The sequence below is a fragment of the Salarias fasciatus genome, chromosome 3 (genome assembly GCF_902148845.1).
Source record: "Salarias fasciatus chromosome 3, fSalaFa1.1, whole genome shotgun sequence".
Taxonomy (NCBI): domain Eukaryota; kingdom Metazoa; phylum Chordata; class Actinopteri; order Blenniiformes; family Blenniidae; genus Salarias; species Salarias fasciatus.
Window position 1 is genome coordinate 4,308,441 of NC_043747.1, and position 19,965 is coordinate 4,328,405.

General features: G+C 46.3%; 2 protein-coding genes across 2 annotated transcripts; one reads left to right on the forward strand and one right to left on the reverse strand.

Annotated features, from left to right (window-relative positions):
• Positions 1-211: 211 nt before the first annotated feature.
• rasl11a (RAS-like, family 11, member A) lies at positions 212-7,222 on the reverse strand. The gene is made up of 7 exons (XM_030088530.1): positions 6,852-7,222; positions 4,439-4,495; positions 4,258-4,340; positions 3,239-3,409; positions 3,050-3,125; positions 1,180-1,256; positions 212-394 (listed from the first exon to the last, which is right to left on the reverse strand). The coding sequence occupies exons 1-7, from the start codon at positions 7,006-7,008 to the stop codon at positions 248-250; spliced, it is 768 nt and encodes a 255-aa protein (XP_029944390.1). The 5' UTR covers positions 7,009-7,222; the 3' UTR covers positions 212-247.
• Positions 7,223-9,157: 1,935 nt separating this feature from the next.
• Positions 9,158-19,290, forward strand: usp12b (ubiquitin specific peptidase 12b). The gene is made up of 9 exons (XM_030088529.1): positions 9,158-9,386; positions 11,485-11,565; positions 11,662-11,745; positions 11,838-11,967; positions 12,048-12,340; positions 12,641-12,801; positions 12,905-13,102; positions 14,310-14,388; positions 15,664-19,290. The coding sequence occupies exons 1-9, from the start codon at positions 9,339-9,341 to the stop codon at positions 15,763-15,765; spliced, it is 1,176 nt and encodes a 391-aa protein (XP_029944389.1). The 5' UTR covers positions 9,158-9,338; the 3' UTR covers positions 15,766-19,290.
• Positions 19,291-19,965: the final 675 nt, after the last annotated feature.

The window sequence follows — 19,965 nt, forward strand, 5'->3', positions numbered from 1 at the left end:
CACACACACACACACACAGCAGAGCGGAGCGGCGGCGTGAAGGAGGAGGTCGAGCCGACCCGGAGCGCCGTCCGTTCGGGCTTCACGTGCCGCCGCCTCCTCCGGCTCTCTGAAATGCTTTGATCAGTGAGGAGAGCTTAACGGCCCGACGGCCTCAGAGTCGCTGCTGTCACGTGACCTCCTCCGACCGACGGGGCGTCGTTGTTTTTTCAGCCACGTGCCGTCGTTTCTCGCCCGCTCCCAGCCGTCAGATCGTCGTGGCCGACTTGACCTTGGAGGAGAGGACCTGCCTGAACCTCCTCTTCAGCTCCTGCATGTTGGGAGACTTGGGCCTGGCGAGGTGGAGGCCTCCTCGCCGCTTCTCCCCGTTGCCTCCTCCCAGAGCTCGGATCACCTGGAGGGAAGACAGAAAGCAAGAGTCTGAAGCGTTTTTTTTTCCCTTTCAGAACAAATCAGGACAGAGACGCCTTCAAAACAAGAGCGCACGGCGGAGCTGCATGAGTCAGAGTCGCGTTCAGAAAGTTCACGCTTGCCAATACAAAGTCTCGGATCCACGACCTGCAGGCGCTGCCGTGCAATCACTGTAACGGCCGCCTGAAAATATTGTTTCTGGACGTCGGTCCTGATGTTAACGCGAGTTTCTTTCTGCTGCTCTGTGTTCTCATTTCTATTCCTGATCCACTTAAAGCAAACGAGCTGCTGAGCAGTTCAGTTTAGCTGCTGGAAGCTTCACATTTAAACAGTAAATCTCTTCTGGTTTATCAAGCAGCGGCTTTTATCTAATGTCAATATTAATTACTGCATGTTTAAAGTATTTTAGTGAAGCTTTTGGATTCAATTATAAACCAAGGAGAGGGAATTTGCTCGCTGCCACACTAAAAAGGAAGAAAGATGTCTAAAAGCGCCCAAAATGAAACGCACCACAAGACTGGCTTCGCTCCACCAGAAAGACAAATATACAAAGCAGCCCCAATTCTGCTGTTTCAACAACTCTTTTCGGCCCAGAAGACAAACATGTGGTATTTCTGTATTTTCTGGGCATCAGTGGGAACGAAGACCGGACCCGGGATTCCCACAGAACCATCTGAACGTTCCCCCACAGAGCACAAGATCCCACAGCCCAGCAGCATCCGAGGCACCGAGGGGTCACGGGGTCGGCGGGAGGAAGGCTCGTCCCACCTCTTGACAGAGATGCAGGAAGGCGGCGTGGACTCCCTCGTGGTTCTCTCTGGCCGAGGCCTCGAAGTAGACGCCGCCTGCGGGCAGAGGGCAGTTCAGGCTCATCTCCGTGATAACAGCCAGCGCTTTTAATTCAGATTATTAAAAACAAAGCCAAAACTTTAATTTCTTTCATATTACCTGAAATTCTTGCTTCATAATTAATGATTAAGATGATTCTTGTGTTTTTAAAGTGGGTTAACTGCGTTATGAAGATCAGTCAGCTTGTCTCGCATGTGGAATCATTTCTAGAATTTCAATGTGGGCTGGAAGATATGCCCCAAAATTCATATTTCCATGTTTTTTTGTCTCAAAAATGATGATATTCTAAAATCATTATATTGATTTTTTTCTCAAAGTTTTGCCAAAAACTCTGGGTGGAAGTCAACTAATAAACAGGAACACAGGCAGTTTGATCAACCGCCAGCAGCACAAAATGAACGTGAATTCTCCAGAAAAATAAAAAAACAACAACATAATTTTAATGTTTTTTTTCCACTTTCTTCATGAACAGATATACACCAGAATGTTCAGCATCGCTCTGGTAAAATGAAAAAAAAGACAATATATATTCTTAAATTTTTTCATTTGATTTGATGATAAATAATTTGAATAAGTCTCTAACTTACTGGCAGAAATTGGCGTACACGTAAAATACAACATATTTTTAGATGTAAGTTTGATGTGAAAACAGGAGTCATGACAGTGAAACTCAGTTTCACTGTCAAAATTCACTCTGGATTCAACGCCACGAGGTTAAAAGTCACTCTGAGCCTGTTTCTATTGTACTTCCTGTTCATCATTCTCCAGATATGGTAACAGATATGGTTTTGTGGTTCACATTTGCTCCACAGTGTGGATTTAGGACCATTTTACACTGGTTGCATTATGGATCCGGATCAGATCCACACCGGAAAATTAAGTCACAAAGCAGAAGTTTCAAGCATAGATATATGGCCATAGACCATGGCTACAAGCATTAGCCCCATTGTAATAAACATCTGTATTTCTATTGGATGCGTTTTGTTTGTGGCTTGACGCCCTGCAGCTGCACCAGAGTCGCTAGCAGCTCTATTTTCTCCACATCTGGCAGCCAACACGCCATGGATTAGACGAAAGACGACGGACCCGTAAAGCCACGGCCCGCCGGATGCCGGTCCTCCAAAATAAAACTTCCCTCTTGCACTTCTCAATGGATATTTATCTGGTAGGGACGGCAAACCTCCGGCGCGGAGCTCCGGATTCACTCAGATCCAATGAAAATACAGCCGTTTATTACAATGGGGGCTAATGCTAGTAGTCATATGCATATCTATGGCCATATGGCTAAGCTTGTACCTCCTGCTGCATGAAGTAATTACCCACTACAGATCCGGATCCGTAACAGAACCCATCTAAAATGTCTCTAAACAGTGTGAAGCTGCTGGCTGCTGCAGTGTGGAGAGTAACCAGGGATGAGCTACGTTAAAGTGAGACGTAAAGTGGAGGTAAAAGTGTGGTTTAAGCCCTGGTTGTCAGGAAATAAACAGGAGAATTCTCCAAATTATTGGCCAGGTCAGGGATTTTAATAAGGCTGGATTAAAAAAAAATGGATTAAACGCAATTCTGTTTATCAACAGAAATGATTTTTAAGATTGAAAATCAATGTATTGCTTTGGTTAGAAAAATTTACCATGATTTGTTTTGGCCAAATCCCTGCAAAACGAAGCCCTCTGATCACCTGATGTGATCACCTGGTCAGACAGAAATGTGATTGATGGACCTAATCTCTCTGAACTGTGAGTCTCCAGATGTGTGAAACGCAGTGAGTGCTGATGGGAGGCGGACCGACCCAGCGAGGCTGCCAGCGTCTCTCCCTCGTCGGCAGGGACCTGCCGGGCTCTCAGCAGGTCGCTCTTGTTCCCGACCTGCAGCAGATTACGGGTTAGAAAATAGACGAGATGATGGGATTAGGGCCGGCGGGTGATCGGCGTTGTCTGCGCCGCCCGTGGAAACCCGGGCGGGGTTTCCTCGCGCTCACCAGGATGACGGGGATGTTTCCAGACGGGTGGATGCGCCGGACGTGCTGGTACAGCGGCTGGATGGTCCGGTAGCTGCTGTGGTCCGTGATGGAGAAGACCAGCACGTAGCCGTCGGCCCAGTAGATGGACCTGTTGATCTGCTCCTGGCAGTACAGGCCCTCGGCGTCGTCCTGTGAAAAACGAACCACGATTACAGATCTGAGGCTTCGGCGCCGTCAGGCGTCAGCCGCTGTCATGAAGGCATGAGGAGCAAACTGACGGTTTTCACTAAAAGGCTCACTGCCAAAGACAAACCACCGCTGGAGGACACAGTCCAGCTGCTTCAGACTCCACCAGCCGGACCACCCAGCTGCCCCCCACAGCTGCACCCGGCCTCCGTCAGCTTCTCCTCCGCCTCCTCCCGCCCGACTCATCAGCTGCTCCCATCTAATCTGAGGGAGCCGCTCCGGCCTGCCCTCCGCTATCTCCACCCCAAGTAGGAAATGAGGAGTCCTGAGGCCGGGGGCTGTAAACACGGCGCTGCTGTTCGAGGAGGTGGGGGTGGGGGTGGGGGGGTGGAGGGGTGGGGGGACGAGCCCGGCGGCGCGTTGTGCTCATTAGACTCATTGGTGGTGAGGAGAGCATCCAGAGGTCAGTCCCTTTGGCTCCTGACACATTCCTCAGATGGTTCTGAGACTTTAAAATGATCGTTCTAAGAAGGGGGTGGGATGGGGGGGGGAATGAACAGCACTGCCAGAAAGACATTGAACTTTTAATCTGAAATTCTGGAAAGTTAACTTGAGGTCGGTTTGCATTGATTCTGCAGTGGATGTGTTGATGATAACACAAGTTCACTGTTTCAGCTGCAGCTGCTTCCATTGGCTCCATATGTAGAGACTGTAGGGAGGCTAACGTCTGCTTCTGAGGAGCTAACGTCTACTGTGGGGAAGCTAACCTGTACTGTGGGGGGCTAACATCTACTATAGGGGGCTAACGTCTACTGTGGGGGCTAACGTCTGGGCCTATTCCTCTCAGCTACCTGCAGAGCCACGCAGGGGGTGTCCTGGATCTGCAGCGACACCTCCTCCCCGTCCATCGTGACCTTCCTGGAGTAGAGAGCTCCTGTAGAGGTGGAGAAGGGGTTCAAGTGGTGGACGAATGAAGGGATGAAAGCATCAATTCATGTTTTTTTCTACAATAAGCAGGAAAACAAACCCTACCTGTGTTGGCTTCATAATCTCCAATGAACCTCTTGGTCAGAAACCTGACAATCAGAGCTGGAAAGACGGAACGAAAACTGAATCAGTGATGGAGGAAACCTGAAGTTTCATGATTTCATGGGGAGTTTTTAAAAGTCTGAGTGAGCTGCTGTGTCCCAATAACCCACCTGACACTCAGCTCTTACCAAGAATTGATGGAATTTCACTCTCCCCTGACACATACTTTTGATTTTCAAGACTTTGGCGTGGACAACATGCACCAAACCAACAGTCTGCACTCAGAGGGTGATTCAGCGAGACTGCGTCAGCCTCTGCCTGTAAATGATTGTCTCATACGTTTGTCCCTGTTTGGCTTCTGGACCATGTTTATCTGTACTTTCAGAAGCTCTGTTTGAGTTAGGCCCTCTAATCCAGTCCTCATTGGCTTCACGTCTGCTGGATACTCATGAAAACTATGAGTTCAGCACTATTAAAGTTGATTTTGTGGGTCAGTTTGATTTACGTCATTAAAAAATGACGTGATGTTTGATTTTATGTGTAAAATCTGCATTAAAAGTTCCAACAAGTGTGATTTCCTTGTGTTCTGGCTTGTGCTGTTGAGTCAGTGCAGCGTCCAGTCTGCTGTGAATATGAAGAAACTTCTTCACAACATCCTTGTGCTTCGAAGCTGGAGTGACTCACTGCACCACCATGTGGTGAGAAGCAGTACTACAGGCTAGCTGGTTCGCCATTAGATTTGCCCACAGTACGAAACAGACGTGCGTCTCATGATGTTAGCAATGTCTCTTATCAAATCACTCATTTTTCTCCTTTAAGATGTTTTTTCTTTTTAATGCTGACTGATAAACGAAGGGAAATCAGGTCAACGTTCTGAGTGGTACGAAAAAAAAAAAAAAAAGATGAACATGATCTGAAACACCAGAGGGGAAAAAACAGGAGAGGCTGATGTTCACAGCATATTTCATGCAGTTTCAATTTCACGGGGCATAACTTCAAACTGAAAACAGGCTTTGAGGGCTGTGAGTTATGCTGAGAACTAGATAAAAGCAAAGGGAGTCTGTCAGATACACACTGTCACTTTTATTTGTTTAACCTCGCTTGAACTGGAGTTTTTATCGTAAATATGACAGAAAGCTGCCTTTCATTGGAAGATACTGATAGAAATCAATTACTGGTCTTATTCCTGCACTGAGTGACTCAAAACACCACCTGCTGGCGAAATCTGAACAGGCCTTGACTAGCTGGTTTGGCTGACTAATATAAGCACACAAAATAAATGAATGAATTATTGATGGTAATTTTGGATTTTGTAAATAGGAGGTGGGAGTGTTTACTGTCATTTTTCACTGTTTTCAGACTAATTCGAGGAGGGAAAAAAACATATTGTGAGTCCACTGAGTCCATTGCTTCTGTTGCTGTTTTGAGTAGACTGTCCACTAAATTATTCAGTCAGTGATGTGATTGCAAAGTGTTTCTTTTTTTCACTTTCCTTCAACAGCTACAGTATTTCTCGTTTAACTGATAAGTGCATCTTAAAAAGTTGCACTAATTACTTTGTCTGACTGATTAAACACTGTTAAACATCAGCAGCAGCAGAGTAGAGTGTTTTCCCCTGCATGAGGATGAAAACATTTTCACCTGCAGACTGGATCGAACACAATGAATAATTGATTTTAGACTAAATAAAGTGGAGCTGTCGCCTCTCACACACTGACAATAAAACAGACTCTGCAAAAGTATTTTCACACCAAGTAGTTCGTGTGGAATTTACTTCGGATTTCCTGTACTTTCAAAATGAAACTGATATTTGTAAAGGGTGCAGAGCCATAAGCAATAATCGATTTTTTTATTGACATGTATGACTTTAAATCAAAGCTAGATTAAGTCTCTAACATCTAAAAATAATGTTGCATTTTAGTTTGTCTACACAATTACATTTAATTTGTAGCAAAATGTTATAAAGCAGCTCACAGTAATTTTCTCTGTTACTTTTATTCAAGTAAGGTATTTATTAACGTTTTGTAGATGATATTTAGAGCGGGACCAGGAACGTAGTTTATTAATCTTAACTACAGACTCTTTCAATAATAATTTTAGTTTAAAAACATCAGCATAATAGTACAAAGTTAGAAAAAATAGAGTATAAAACTCGTCTTACAAAGTGCGCTTTGTCGCCCTCTGTCGTTCACAGATGTTATTGCAGACATTTTTCAACCTCAATTTTTTTCTCTCGAATTATTTCTTATCACATTAAACTCTTTGCTGTTCATTTCACGACTGTGTTACACTAAACACCACAAACTATTTTTCTGTCTAAAAGAGTCAAATAACAACAGATCCGCTTCACTGAGTTAAAAGAACAACTTGAGGAAATGATGTGAGAGTGTGATGGAGGGCTTTTCTCCCCCCGTACCGGTTTTCCCGACGTTGCTCGCCCCCAGCACCACGATCTTGACCGTCTTGTTGGGCACGCAGTCCAGGAGGGGGTACTCCGGGATGGGCACCAGCAGGAAGTTGCCCGACCCGCCGCTGTTCATGTTTCCCGGCGCAGAGTCTGCAGTCAGCCGCATCGAGCTCCCCGCTCTGCCCCCCTCCCTCCGTCTGATCAGCTGGGAAACAACCCCAAACTACCCCAAACTACCCCCGAACCCCGACCAAATCACTCCAGCGCGGCCGTAGTATTCCAGCAGAGAGGGGTTGATGCGTTTATTCCCGCAGAAGCAGCTCCTCTTGAATCCAGATCCAGTCCCGACTCCAGACTCCAGAGAGCCGCGGCGGTCCGGACTGCAGCGGTTCCAGATGTGTCTGACAGAGAGACGGGGAGGGAGGGGTGGAGACTGGCCGGGCCGTCCCCCCACCCCCAGGATCCCCCAGAGGCCAGGCTCCATGTAAACATACTCTCTGGACTGATGGACCCAACTGCTGGGTCGCGACCCCAAAGTGGGTCACCGGCTTTTATCGCCAAGCAAAGTAAAGAAGTGACCAAGAAATCAGTGTGGGGTCAAACAAGGTGAAGCAGATCATGACAGGAGAGTCTTATGCACAGATATCTACAAGTAGGAGTACTAATTCTCTATTTACTGATATAAGTATTTATTAAATACCATCAAACCAATCCACACTCCACACTCAAATGATTTATTAAAACTTGTCCGGAGTGAGAACTCTGCTTATCGGTGCATCCCGTAATGTTTATCATATGGAAGATGTCTGTTTCGCGCAGTTGCCAAATAAACTAGTAGAATCGTCCATCCGGTAGAAACATGAAAACATGTGTGAGCCTGTTAAAAACAAATTAAGAGTCAAATTGATGAGGTGAAGAATTTTTGGAGTAAATTGAGCATAAAACTAATTGACAGTACTCTACCACCACATCGTATTACTATTATTATTATTATTATTATTATTATTATTATTATTATTATTATTATTATTATTATTATTATTATTATTATTGCATTATATTCAACAACATGCTAATGCATTTTATATTTTGTTCATATAAGAACTTTTTTTTAAAAAAAGACATTTCTTTTGACTTTTTCAATGATTATTTTAGATATTTTTGAAAAACAGACACAAAAGTTTTCTTGACAACAACTCAGTTTTTTCTCCCACGTATGTTTCCAGAGTCGGTGTTCTAGCTTTATAGAGATATATTCATGTGCAAGAAAATGTTTCTTTTTTTCCCCCAAAAAATTCACAAAATAAATTATTTGTTTTTAATGCTGAAACAATTATTACAAGTTCATCAAAACAAGATCAAATGAGGGAAAAAATCATAAATACTTAATTTAAAAATGTTCTTTTTACAATCATGAAACAGAAGGTCTCCTTTTTTCAAGGGATTATTATTAGTTTTTCCAATAGTATCCTTGAAGAAAAAATCGCTGATTCTGTCCCAGTTTGAACCGAAGTGACCGCAGTGCGCGTGCGCAGTGGCGCTCGCTCGCATCTCGAGGCTGGACGGTCGGAAGTAGTGACGCCTCACTAGTCACGCCTTCAAAATACAACACCAACTCAAAAACAAAAATAAAAGAATATGTCGTGTTTAGGTGTGGAGAACACGAGAAAACGAGCCCGTGTGAATATTATAAGGACTATTTCAACCTATTAGTTTAACTGTCCCACCATCTTTCAATCAGAGAAATGAAGGATTCTCGAACATGCAACAGATGAAAATGATCAGAATGAAATCTGTGAGAAAAATATCACAATTTCTGACCTCTGAATAATCACATTTAAAACATTCAAAATGAGAGAGCCCCGTTCACCTGAAAGTCATCCAAAAACATACATTTTGAAGATAAACAAGCACAAAAAGGTTCAGTATTACTGCTAATGCTTTAAAGGTTATTACAATTGAACATAAAAAAGCATAGATACAGAAGAAAAGTGGATTGATCACAGCCATATGACAAGAAAAAAAACAGTACAGAAAATTAAAAAATGGAAAAGTACTAGCAGTACTAAAAATGAAGTACCACACGGAAAAGTATTTAATTACACTGATAATGGAAGACGTTTGATCCAATTAAGACATTGCAATAAAAAATATAATATATTATTTAATTACATTGATGACAACAATAACAACTATTATTATTATTATTATTATTATTATTATTATTATTATTATTATTATTATTATTATTATTACAGCATTTAAAGCCTTTGACTGTTTTAACGCTTAACTTTTTTTTTAAATCGTTTTTATGTTTTTCGACCTGCGTGTTACTGTGAAGCTCCGCCCCGGAGGAAGTCGCTCTGACCCGGTCTGACTTGACAGGACTCCCGGGCGAAGGACGGTCGGCTCTCCCGGAACTCTCCCGGAACTCTGCAGCCGTATCGGCTCGGATTCTTTCCACATCGGGGTTCGGTCCAACATGGCGGCTTACGGATGGAAATACTGATGACAGTCCGAAAGATCGCCTCGATTTGTACGATGGTAAGCTGCTCGGACCCCGCCGGGCTGTGGCCGGTCCGCGGTCCCCGCTCACCGGACTCCGCTCGGAGGTCCCCGGGCCGCGGTCCGCTCGGTCTCCTCGCCCTCCTCGCCCGGGTCCCCTCGCCCCCTCGCCCCTGTCCGCGCGGCCCCGGTCTCCGGTCCTCTCGCCCCGGTCTCCGGTCCCCGGTCCCCGCGCTAAGTGGCGTTGCTCCGCTCGGACGCTAGCTGCTAGCTGCTAGCATGCATGCTAACGCCAGCGTGATAACAACAGCGGGTTTCCAGAAAGTTGTTCCGCTCTGGGTGTCCCGGCTCCGCTAGGACCAGTCCGGGACAGTTTCCACCCACGAACCGAGCGCGGTGGATGAATTATTGTCCTTTTTTTTGTCTTAGCGTGGACTTTGTTTACATGTGGGGAGAGCAGGGTGGACGGCTAGCTAGCTTAGCCCGATAGCCCACCGCCTGCTCCGCGTATGAAAAGTTATTTTCCAGCAGCTTATTGAGACAGTCTGGACACTTCTCTTCACTTCAGGCCATTTAGCAGCTCTTACAGTTGGAGGGTGTTGAATTAAAAGGTGAAGGAGGGGTGTAGCCAGCTGGCACTGCTGTCAGGAGACCCACCCTGGACCACTGGTCACATTTAGCTGATGAGGAATTACTCAGCTCGGTGTGTGTGTGTGTGTGTGTGTGTGTGTGTTCAATCAAAACAGAAGCTGAAGTTTACCACATTTAAAGAAAAGCGAGCTAACAAACTCCAGTTTTCAAGTGCAGTATTATTAAATAAATCTAATTTTCTAATGAACTAATCCTTTATCTCTCCGGGGAAATTGGGAATGTCATTGTTTTCTCAGCCTGCTGTAAAGGAAGTGCTGACCTGTTGAACGACCGATTGCTTTTTCTGTTAGAGGGTCCTGATTTTTATTGGTTTTGAAAAGTGTTTGGCTTCACTGTAAAGCTTTTGCCAGCCACAGATCAATAAGCCGATCTGCAGAGACCCAGAGAGACCTGTTTGACCGGAGCGGCCCACCAGTGAGCGCAGCCCTGTTGTCAGGAGATAAGCTTGAAGATCCTGCTTCCTGGGGTCAGAGGTCATTTGTATCTTAAAAGCCCGCTAGCTCCTCTGGCTCAACTGCAGCGTGCTGCTGGTTGGGAGCAGTCCAAGGTCAAAAGGTCAGACGCTGTGACTGTACTTGCTCCGGATGCCGAGGCTCCGTCTTGGTTAAACCTGGCAGATTAACTCGTCCCGCCGCTCCGTCCTCAGCTGACAGGCGGCTCGCCACGACGAGTCTGCCGCCGCCTCTCTCTGAATCCGTCGGATTGTTACACCAGGCCGTGTAACACACTGACAGGAGGACTCAACGTTAGCGGGGCGCCGGCACGATTCTCCAGTCCTGTTTGCCCCTTTGGCAGCTAAACAATGGCCGCCTGCAGTCCGTCTGCTTTGGTTGTTTTTGCTCTCTGTAGGGAATCAATTAGAGGCGATCGGACCGTGAAAATCACAATTAGCGCTCGTGGTGTTGGGATGTGTGTGTGAACGCCACCAGGCCGAGGCCGAGCCTTTCTCCTCGCCGCCTGTCGGCATCCGGCTGGCCAGCGGCTTCCTGAGCCGCGGCTTCAGCAGGTCCTGGTTTCCCTCGTCACGCCGCTCGTCTCGTCGTGCGCTTCGGGTTCGAGCCCCGGCGGCGTGCAGCTCGTGTTTTTCCGCCTCGCATCTGTGATGATGAGTTAAGAGCAGCGTGACTCGGCTGGCCAAAGGAAAAGCTTCGTCATCATCGTCATGCTTTATCACTCCTTCCTCCTACTTCCTATATTCTCTCTCTGTCTCTCCTGCTCTTCCACTTCCTCTCTCTCTCTTAAAGTTTACAGCTGATCTTCAAAATGCTTCCAACGAATGAAAAACACTAATTTCGAGGGGATTTCTGATGTTTTCCTAGTTTTACTGGTAGCTGACTTTAAGTGTTATTGATTCATCAGAACTTTAACTGTTTCGCTGCTTTGCTCAGTGGCTGTCCTCCGTCCCGTTCAGCAGAGTGTAATCATTGAGCTCCTCAGACAGCCGGTCTCCTCACTCTCACTGGTCGAGTGTTGTTTTCCCCCGCAGGGCGCCAATGCCTCTGCCTTGGAAAAGGAGATTGGACCGGAACAGTTCCCCGTGAACGAACACTACTTCGGGCTGGTCAATGTGAGTGTCGGCCGTCCGGACAGCTCTGGGTGTGTGTCCTGAAGGTGTGTGTCCCCCTCTGAACCCCGTCTCCGCCTCTCCGTCTTCCCCTGGCAGTTTGGGAACACCTGCTACTGTAACTCGGTGCTGCAGGCGCTGTACTTCTGCAGGCCGTTCAGGGAGAAGGTCCTGGCCTACAAGGTGAGCGGCGCTCGGCGCTCGGTTCAGGAAGCGGCTCCCTGGAGCAGAGGAGGCGTTTCAGCAGCGTGTATCGCCCCCCCCCCCCCTCTCAGGTGCAGCCTCGGCGGAAGGAGTCCCTCCTCACCTGCCTGGCCGACCTCTTCAACAGCATCGCCACGCAGAAGAAGAAGGTCGGAGTCATTCCCCCCAAGAAGTTCATCTCCCGGCTGAGAAAAGAGAATGGTACGGAGGAGGAGAGGAGCGACTAGAGCCGTGAAACGAGTGCTTCAGCCCCCTCCCTCTGTCTCCCCTCCTCCCTCCAGAGCTGTTCGACAACTACATGCAGCAGGACGCCCACGAGTTCCTCAACTACCTCCTCAACACCATCGCCGACCTGCTGCAGGAGGAGAAGAGCCAGGAGCGGCAGCAGAACGGGAAGCTGGTGCACAACGGCGGCGGCAGCGAGGGCGGAGGAGGGGGAGGGGGAGGGGGAGGAGGAGGAGGAGGAGGGGGGGGGACGGACGGCGACGGGGGGAAGGAGGCGCAGCAGACGTGGGTCCACGAGATCTTCCAGGGAACGCTGACCAACGAGACGCGCTGTCTCAACTGTGAGGCCGTGAGTCCCGCCGCCGGGAAAAATGCTAAAATGTCTCAAAAGTTGTGGAGGACATCGTGATCCAGATACAAAACCTTCACTTTCTTATCTTAAACTGGCAGATTTTCATCAGAAAACGGAATCGAAAAGCCCTGATAAGAATAAAACAAATAGCAAAAGCAGGAAGTTGAGCAGTAAAGCTGTTATAAATGCAATTAGAAATTCAACTACGGTTAAAAGAAATGACAAAAATCATGAGAAGCGAAGCAGTCATCGCTGATTCTCTCCGTTCCACCGCGTCTCCCTCTGCTCGCGCCGCAGGTGAGCAGTAAAGACGAGGACTTCCTGGACCTGTCGGTGGACGTGGAGCAGAACACGTCCATCACGCACTGCCTCCGGGGCTTCAGCAACACCGAGACGCTGTGCAGCGAGTACAAGTATTACTGCGAGCAGTGCCGCAGCAAGCAGGAGGCCCAGAAGAGGTGGGAGGAGCCGGCGTCCGGCCCGCCGGGTGCTCCATTAGCGCCGAGGCATCAGAGCGCCGCCGCTGACCCGTTTCCTCCTCCTCCTCCTCCTCCTCCTCAGGATGAGGGTGAAGAAGCTGCCCATGATCCTGGCGCTCCACCTCAAGCGCTTCAAGTACATGGACCAGCTGCACCGCTACACCAAGCTGTCCTACCGCGTCGTCTTCCCGCTGGAGCTCCGCCTCTTCAACACGTCCGGGGACGCCACCAACCCCGACCGCATGTACGACCTGGTGGCCGTGGTGGTGCACTGCGGCAGGTAGGGGGCGGGGCTCAGTGACAGCCCTTTTACTTTTAAATGAGTGTTTTATTAGAAATCAGTTCATTATTTCATCCACATGCTCTAAAACCCAAAAGTTTATGAAGGTTTCATATTTTTTTTTCTTGATGATCGAATTCAAAAATGAAAGTGATGCATATTTATTTTGATTTATTGCTCATAAACTGAGTTATTTCAGCTTCTGTTGTTTTAAATCTGACTTGAAAATAAAGAATAGAAAAGAAATAGTTTATTAATCAATAAAGGAAATTCATTTAATGAAACTCAAGATTAAATAAGTCCAGTTTTTTTAGAAATTGCTATTAATTCTTGGATGATGTCAACAATTATGTTTTTTAAAGTTGCGATTGATCGCATTTGGCTCAAAGAACAGAAATCGAGGATAAAACTAATTCTCCTCTCCCGTCATTGAGACTTGATTGTTTTTCCATCGCTGCGCGGTTCTGGTGAATTATGAGGAGATTCTTTATTTGAAGCTTGATTGAAGTTCCATGTCCTCTCTCCCGTCTCTCTCCCGTCTCTCTCCCGTCTCTCTCCCGTCTCTCCCCCGTCTCTCCCCGTCTCTCTCCCGTCTCTCCCCCGTCTCTCTCCCGTCTCTCTCCCGTCTCTCCCCGTCTCTCCCCGTCTCTCCCCCGTCTCTCTCCCGTCTCTCTCCCGTCTCTCTCCCGTCTCTCTCCCGTCTCTCTCCCGTCTCTCCCCCGTCTCTGTCCCGTCTCTGTCCCGTCTCTGTCCCGTCTCTCTCCCGTCTCTCTCCCGTCTCTCTCCCGTCTCTCCCCCGTCTCTCCCCCGTCTCTCTCCCGTCTCTGTCCCGTCTCTGTCCCGTCTCTGTCCCGTCTCTGTCCCGTCTCTGTCCCGTCTCTCTCCCGTCTCTCCCCGTCTCTCCCCGTCTCTCTCCCGTCTCTCTCCCGTCTCTCTCCCGTCTCTCCCCCGTCTCTCCCCCGTCTCTCCCCCGTCTCTCCCCCGTCTCTCCCCCGTCTCTGTCCCGTCTCTGTCCCGTCTCTGTCCCGTCTCTGTCCCGTCTCTCTCCCGTCTCTCTCCCGTCTCTCTCCCGTCTCTCCCCCGTCTCTCCCCCGTCTCTCCCCCGTCTCTCCCCCGTCTCTCCCCCGTCTCTCCCCCGTCTCTCCCCCGTCTCTCTCCCGTCTCTCTCCCGTCTCTCTCCCGTCTCTGTCCCGTCTCTGCTCGTCAGCGGTCCAAACCGTGGACACTACATCACCATCGTGAAGAGCCACGGCTTCTGGCTGCTGTTTGACGACGACATCGTGGAGGTAAGAGCCTCCAGCAGCAGCAGCAGCTCAGCGCTGAGATAACTGCAGGCCTGTCCAGGTTCTCTCTGCTTCTATTTTAAAGATTAATGTCTCTGGTTGCTCCATATTGAACTTAGCGGTGAGACGATGCGTCTCCGTTTGGATTGGAGGCTGGAGACGAGCCTGTCTGAAGCCATGTATTACCCCAGAGCTGTTTGCTCTATGTGTGTCTTGACAAACGGTGCATTCTGCACTAAACCCAGTGGAAAAACAAGCAGCAGGTGTTTTCACTGCTTTAATGTTTTACAGAGAAAGTGTAAAAATAACAAAACTACCGCGTGAAGTTATTATACTATTAACTCACTGTGAAAATAATTAAACCAGGATTAATTTTACTGGAGGATTCCTTTGAATTTGCCGACATCGACCTGTAAAATATGTATAAAATAAAGATAAATCAGATGAAATCTACTCTCTTATTCGAGGAGTTTGAACTCTATAGTTTTTTTTTAGAGATTGAATCTTGAGTTCATTCAGCCTCGTGGATCCAGAACCACTGAAATGAAAGTTATTGACACTATTCGGTTTTAAATAATCGCTGCAGACGAAGCGTCGGTGTGTGTCTGGATGTAAAGGATTGAATTTAACCTCAGATTCCACTTCACGTCTCAGGCTCTCCGGTTGTTTTGCTCTTGGAGTTTTTCCGTTGCCGTTCCAAACAGACTCCAGTTTCCATAACGAGGCGAGACTGAGTCTCCGGCTGAACGACGGCAGGATATTTAAAGAGCTCCTAAAGTCTGCGCTGCCCAGAAAGCATCGTCCTCTTGATGAGTCTGCTGAAACGTGATGAGCGGAAAGCCGCGGCGGCGGGAGGGATTCCTGAGGGCTCCGCCCCCCTGCTGGGCGAGCCGCCGGAGGGAAGACGACCCCTTCCAACATCTGGAGGGTTGTGGAAACTTACTGTCTGCGTCACGGCCGCTTACCTCCCCACCTGGAGCCCAAACCGCAGCGCATTGCTCGAAAACGATAGAAATGGTTAATCCTTTTAGGCTCTGATCAGAACTTTGTCAGCCACGTCTGTCTCTGCAGCTCCTGGATCTGTTTCTGTAAAACATCGACTGTAGCTGTTTGGACTGTTTTGATGGATGAAATGTCAGCTTGAAGCCAAAAAGCAGACGATAAATGTTAGGTTGAAGCAGCTGAAGCCCGCCGAGCCGCTGGGAGTCGGCCAGTTTTCCACAGGACTCTCCCTGAAGTCACGCTTCTCTTCTTCTTCTTCTTCTCCTCCCGCTGCAGAAAATCGACGCGCAGGCGATCGAGGAATTCTACGGCCTGACGTCGGACATTTCCAAGAACTCGGAGTCGGGGTACATCCTGTTCTACCAGTCGAGAGACTGACCCTCTGGACGGCGGAATCCCCAGCAGACTGTCCACCCCTGAGGGGGGGGCGGAGCTCCACCCAGTACCCGGGCTTCATTCCCTGTAGGCGGAGCTTTGCACTGGAGCGCCACCGGGGCCGGCGGGGGCGCGAGCGGGGCGCGAGTCAGCCTCCTGGATTCCCACTGTCCTCACTGCGACAAGCACTTTACAGCACCGAGAGGAAGGAGCGCGGCCGAGCGCTGGCTTCGCACTGCGGCGCCGAGCAGCGACAATCCAAGAGGCTGACATCGTGCGCCGAGGTCAAAGGTCGAGGGGCCGCGGAGCAACCGGTCGGTAACGGCGCGGGACGACGGAGGCCGTCCGTCCTCCGATCGGCGAGCCGCCACCGGTCACCACATTCTTCCTTCGGTTTGTTTTCCTGTGCGTGTTGAACACAGCGCTAGAGAGGCTGACCACAGCTTCACTTTACATTTATCAGCTTTAAGAAGGAAGCAGAACAAAAACCAAGTCCTTGAAGTTTCACTACCTTTTAGCGGCTGAACAGCTGGAATGTCTCCCGAGTTATGAAGCGGTGCTGAAGACCAACAGTGTTAAGAGCAGAAAACTGAACGAAGCTGCTTCTGTTTTCAACTGTACGACACGAGTGATGCAAACAACACAAAAACACTTTTTTTTTTTTATTTTCCAGTGACTTAACCGTCAAACTGTATAATATTTAAGTTTTTTTGTGCGTAATTTCACTTCACCGCTCACTCGCAACACCACCATGTGGCACAAAGTGGTACTGCAAGGCTAACGCGCTGCTGCGGCGCGTTTGATGACATTCACTACTGACAGCGGCGTTGACGTTAACTTTATCCAGCTGCACAAAACAAAAAACTGGTTTTAAATTATGAAATCCAAATTCATGCATCACATCTTTCATGTTCTATAATTTGAGTTGAGATATGATGACATACTCTCCGCTGTGGCGGCGTTATGCTTCCTGAAGCCACATTAAACGGTCAGTCCTGTAAGCTCCATTGTACTGTGCTTTCCAACGTTCTCATGTACAGATCATTTGTATTTTTCTGTTATTTTCGTGATTCCTGTCGTCACTCCGTGAGCTCGGAGTCGGCCAAAACCACCGAAGATTGAGAGGAAAGCTCTCCCATCAGGAGCCGGAATGCGGTAAACGTTAAGGAGACGCTCGCCAAGTGGAGAGAGACTGCTGAGTGGTGCCATTACGAGTCACGCCCGGTGCCACAAAGTTTAACAAAACGCAACATAGGAAGACGCTGATTCCAGTATTTCAACATAAAGCTGGTTGTTTGTGTTGTTTCAACATGTCAGACTTTGTTAAATGCCAGAAATATGCACATTTGTACCTTTTTGGGTTTGTTTTTTTTAAAGGGACACAACAGAAGTACGTTTAGTTGACTGGCTCTAAACAGCCGAACGCCACACTACAGGTGCAGCAGGTCAGACGTCCGGTTCCAGCCGGTTCCAGCCGGTTCCAGCCGGTTGGAGACCGACTGTGTCTTATTTGTCTTTCAAGCGGCTTCATCTCCTTCAGCATCTCTGAAAAGCGAACCAGATTATATCAGTCTGCATGTTTAATCTGTATAAATACCAGTAACTCCAAGAATCCCACAAACCTTTGAAATCTTCCTTCTTTTCCACCGCGTTGTTTTAAATCTGATCTATTGACCTGAATATTGGTGGAATACTCAGAACATCCTCACCGCAGCTGAAAGACCAAAATATCTAGTTTTTAGATCGTTTGTTCGAATGAATGTTGGGGGGAAAAAAACTTCTTTTGTTTCAAAGAAAAAGTGTTAAATTGGAGCCATTTGGGCAACAATCTTCCTCATCACCTGTTTCTTTTTTATTTTAGCCACACCAAGTTTATTCTGAAAGGGTTGATTTTTACACTCGCTCGCGAAGCCGTTCAGGTCTTCACCTCTGAGGGGTCAAGGGTCACATGAATGTTAAAAACGGCCGCTTTACTTCGTTTGGCACCGCTGTGGATTCGGCCGCGTTGGTTTATTGTGAAGTCGCTCGCTCTCCAGTCAGGAAGTCCAGTAGAAACATTAACGTCACGATGGATCACATCCTGTTTCCTGACGCCAGGCTGCTTTCCTGACGACGAACAGAATGAAAAAAATCCTTAAAAACGTATTGTAATTTGACGATGATGTGAAAACTGTTAAAAATTCTTGGATTTCCCTCACTAAAAGATTCATATCTAATAATAAGAATCCAGGAAGTGTCGATTGATCTTGGAATTTTTTCGTCAAGAATTCCCAAAACGTCCACAAGATGTGTTATTTAGTTCTTCACAGGCGACGTTTTGATGGAACGAAAACTTTTTTTTCAGCAGCTACAAAGGAAATTTTAAAAGATAAGTGGGAGTGACGGGAGCAGCGAGTGACTTCTGGGATCGGAACGGAACGACTTTCATTTAAACCAAATTCTGTTTCTACTCTCGGCTTTAAGGACAAATTCAAACTTCACACAAACGAGCACATTTCTTTGGGAGACTAAAGTCCAGGGATGAACTCCTGAGCTGGTGACGGACAGAATATTTAAAACTCTCACTAAAACAAGGTGTTTTTCTTTTTCTATTTAAGTTGTATTAATATTATTCTGAATGTTCACATTAACTTTTTTTTCTTAGATGTTCCACTCGATTTAAATATATTTTACTTGCCTGCCATTTGTGTGTAGGCAGTTTTATTTTGAAACGGTGTTTGGGTTTATTTTGGACAGTGAATGATGAGAGAAGATGGATACATGAATTCCAGATTAATTGGAATATAAGTGACTGACTCAAATAATCTGATCTAAATCAACATTTACAGGCACATCTAAAAAAAAAAGAAATGTTTGAAGAAGTTCAATATTTTTCATCAATCATTTCTGAAGGTGAAACCCAAACATATTGATAGAAATATTCATTCTGTGTGTAATGAATCAATAATGTTTGAGTTTCACTTTGTGAAGTGAACTTTATTATATTCTAATTCTTTGAGCTGTAGCTGTAAATGCTTCCACTTGACATGACGTCTGGAACCTTATTCTGAAACTCAATCCTGAAAATAAAAAGAAAGATGTTCTTCCTCTCGCCTGATGTTAATTGGCTCACTTTTGGCCATGATATTTAAAGAAAAGAAATATAAAAAGCTCTCATTTCGAAGGCTTCATGTGTTCTGTTTTCACCTTGTTGGAAGAGAAATATACTTTGGAGTCCATGAAGGAATATTAAAGTTGTAAAAAGTTTCCATTTCTGTCTGTCAGACTGTTTTCTTAAATTGTCTTGTTGCCTGAATCAACACAAAGTGTGTGATTTATTTTTAATATATTTATATTAAAAAGCAAAGAGAGAATCAATGGTATTTCATTATCAGGAACTGAAATCAGAAATTTTAATATAATTCTGTTTTCCTGGATTTCATCTAACAGGAATTTACATTGTTGAAGGATAAATTTATGATTTGTTGTGATTCAATTCAGCTTTATTTGATTGAACAGCAAAGAAAATTAAATTTGAATAATTTATGTTTATTGATAATTAGTGCTTTTTTCAGATTAAACATATTCAGCTTGATTTTCTTTTGAATGGATGAAAAAACTCATTTATTTAATAAGTAATCAATAATACTGATGTATTATTGATTAATGAATTTAACATAGCAAAGTAAAGTGGTCTCATGAACCCGTAACGGATCCATCAGTCAGAAAACTTGTTCACTGGATTCGTTTTTCTTTTTGTTGCAGGTCTTTCTTGTTTTAAAAGTGGCACAACTTCATCACTCATCCGATTGACCATTATGATTTTTGGTGTGGATTTTTAAGTAGGGCGTCGTCGGCATAGAGGGAGAACTTTTTCCCAATAAGACGACTTTTACACTGATAAAATATCACCAATCACAGCAAAAACAGGATGGATTTTATTAAATGTTGAATTGCAGAAGAAGCACAGATAGCTAAATGCTTGTTTTAAAGGCATCATGGGAAATTAGGGAATAAATAACTATAACTGACTGCTGGTCGTCTGTTTTTTACTGACTCGTCAAGATTTTACAACAAAAAGTCGAATACATTTTAAAGATTTCTGAACATCTTAATGCATTCAGGAAACATTTCTTCTTCAGCGGAGCTAAAGAAAAGGATAAAGGTCTTTGAGTTTTAAATCTTGTCTTTCCTCTCGATAATCTTCCGCACTTTGATTATTTT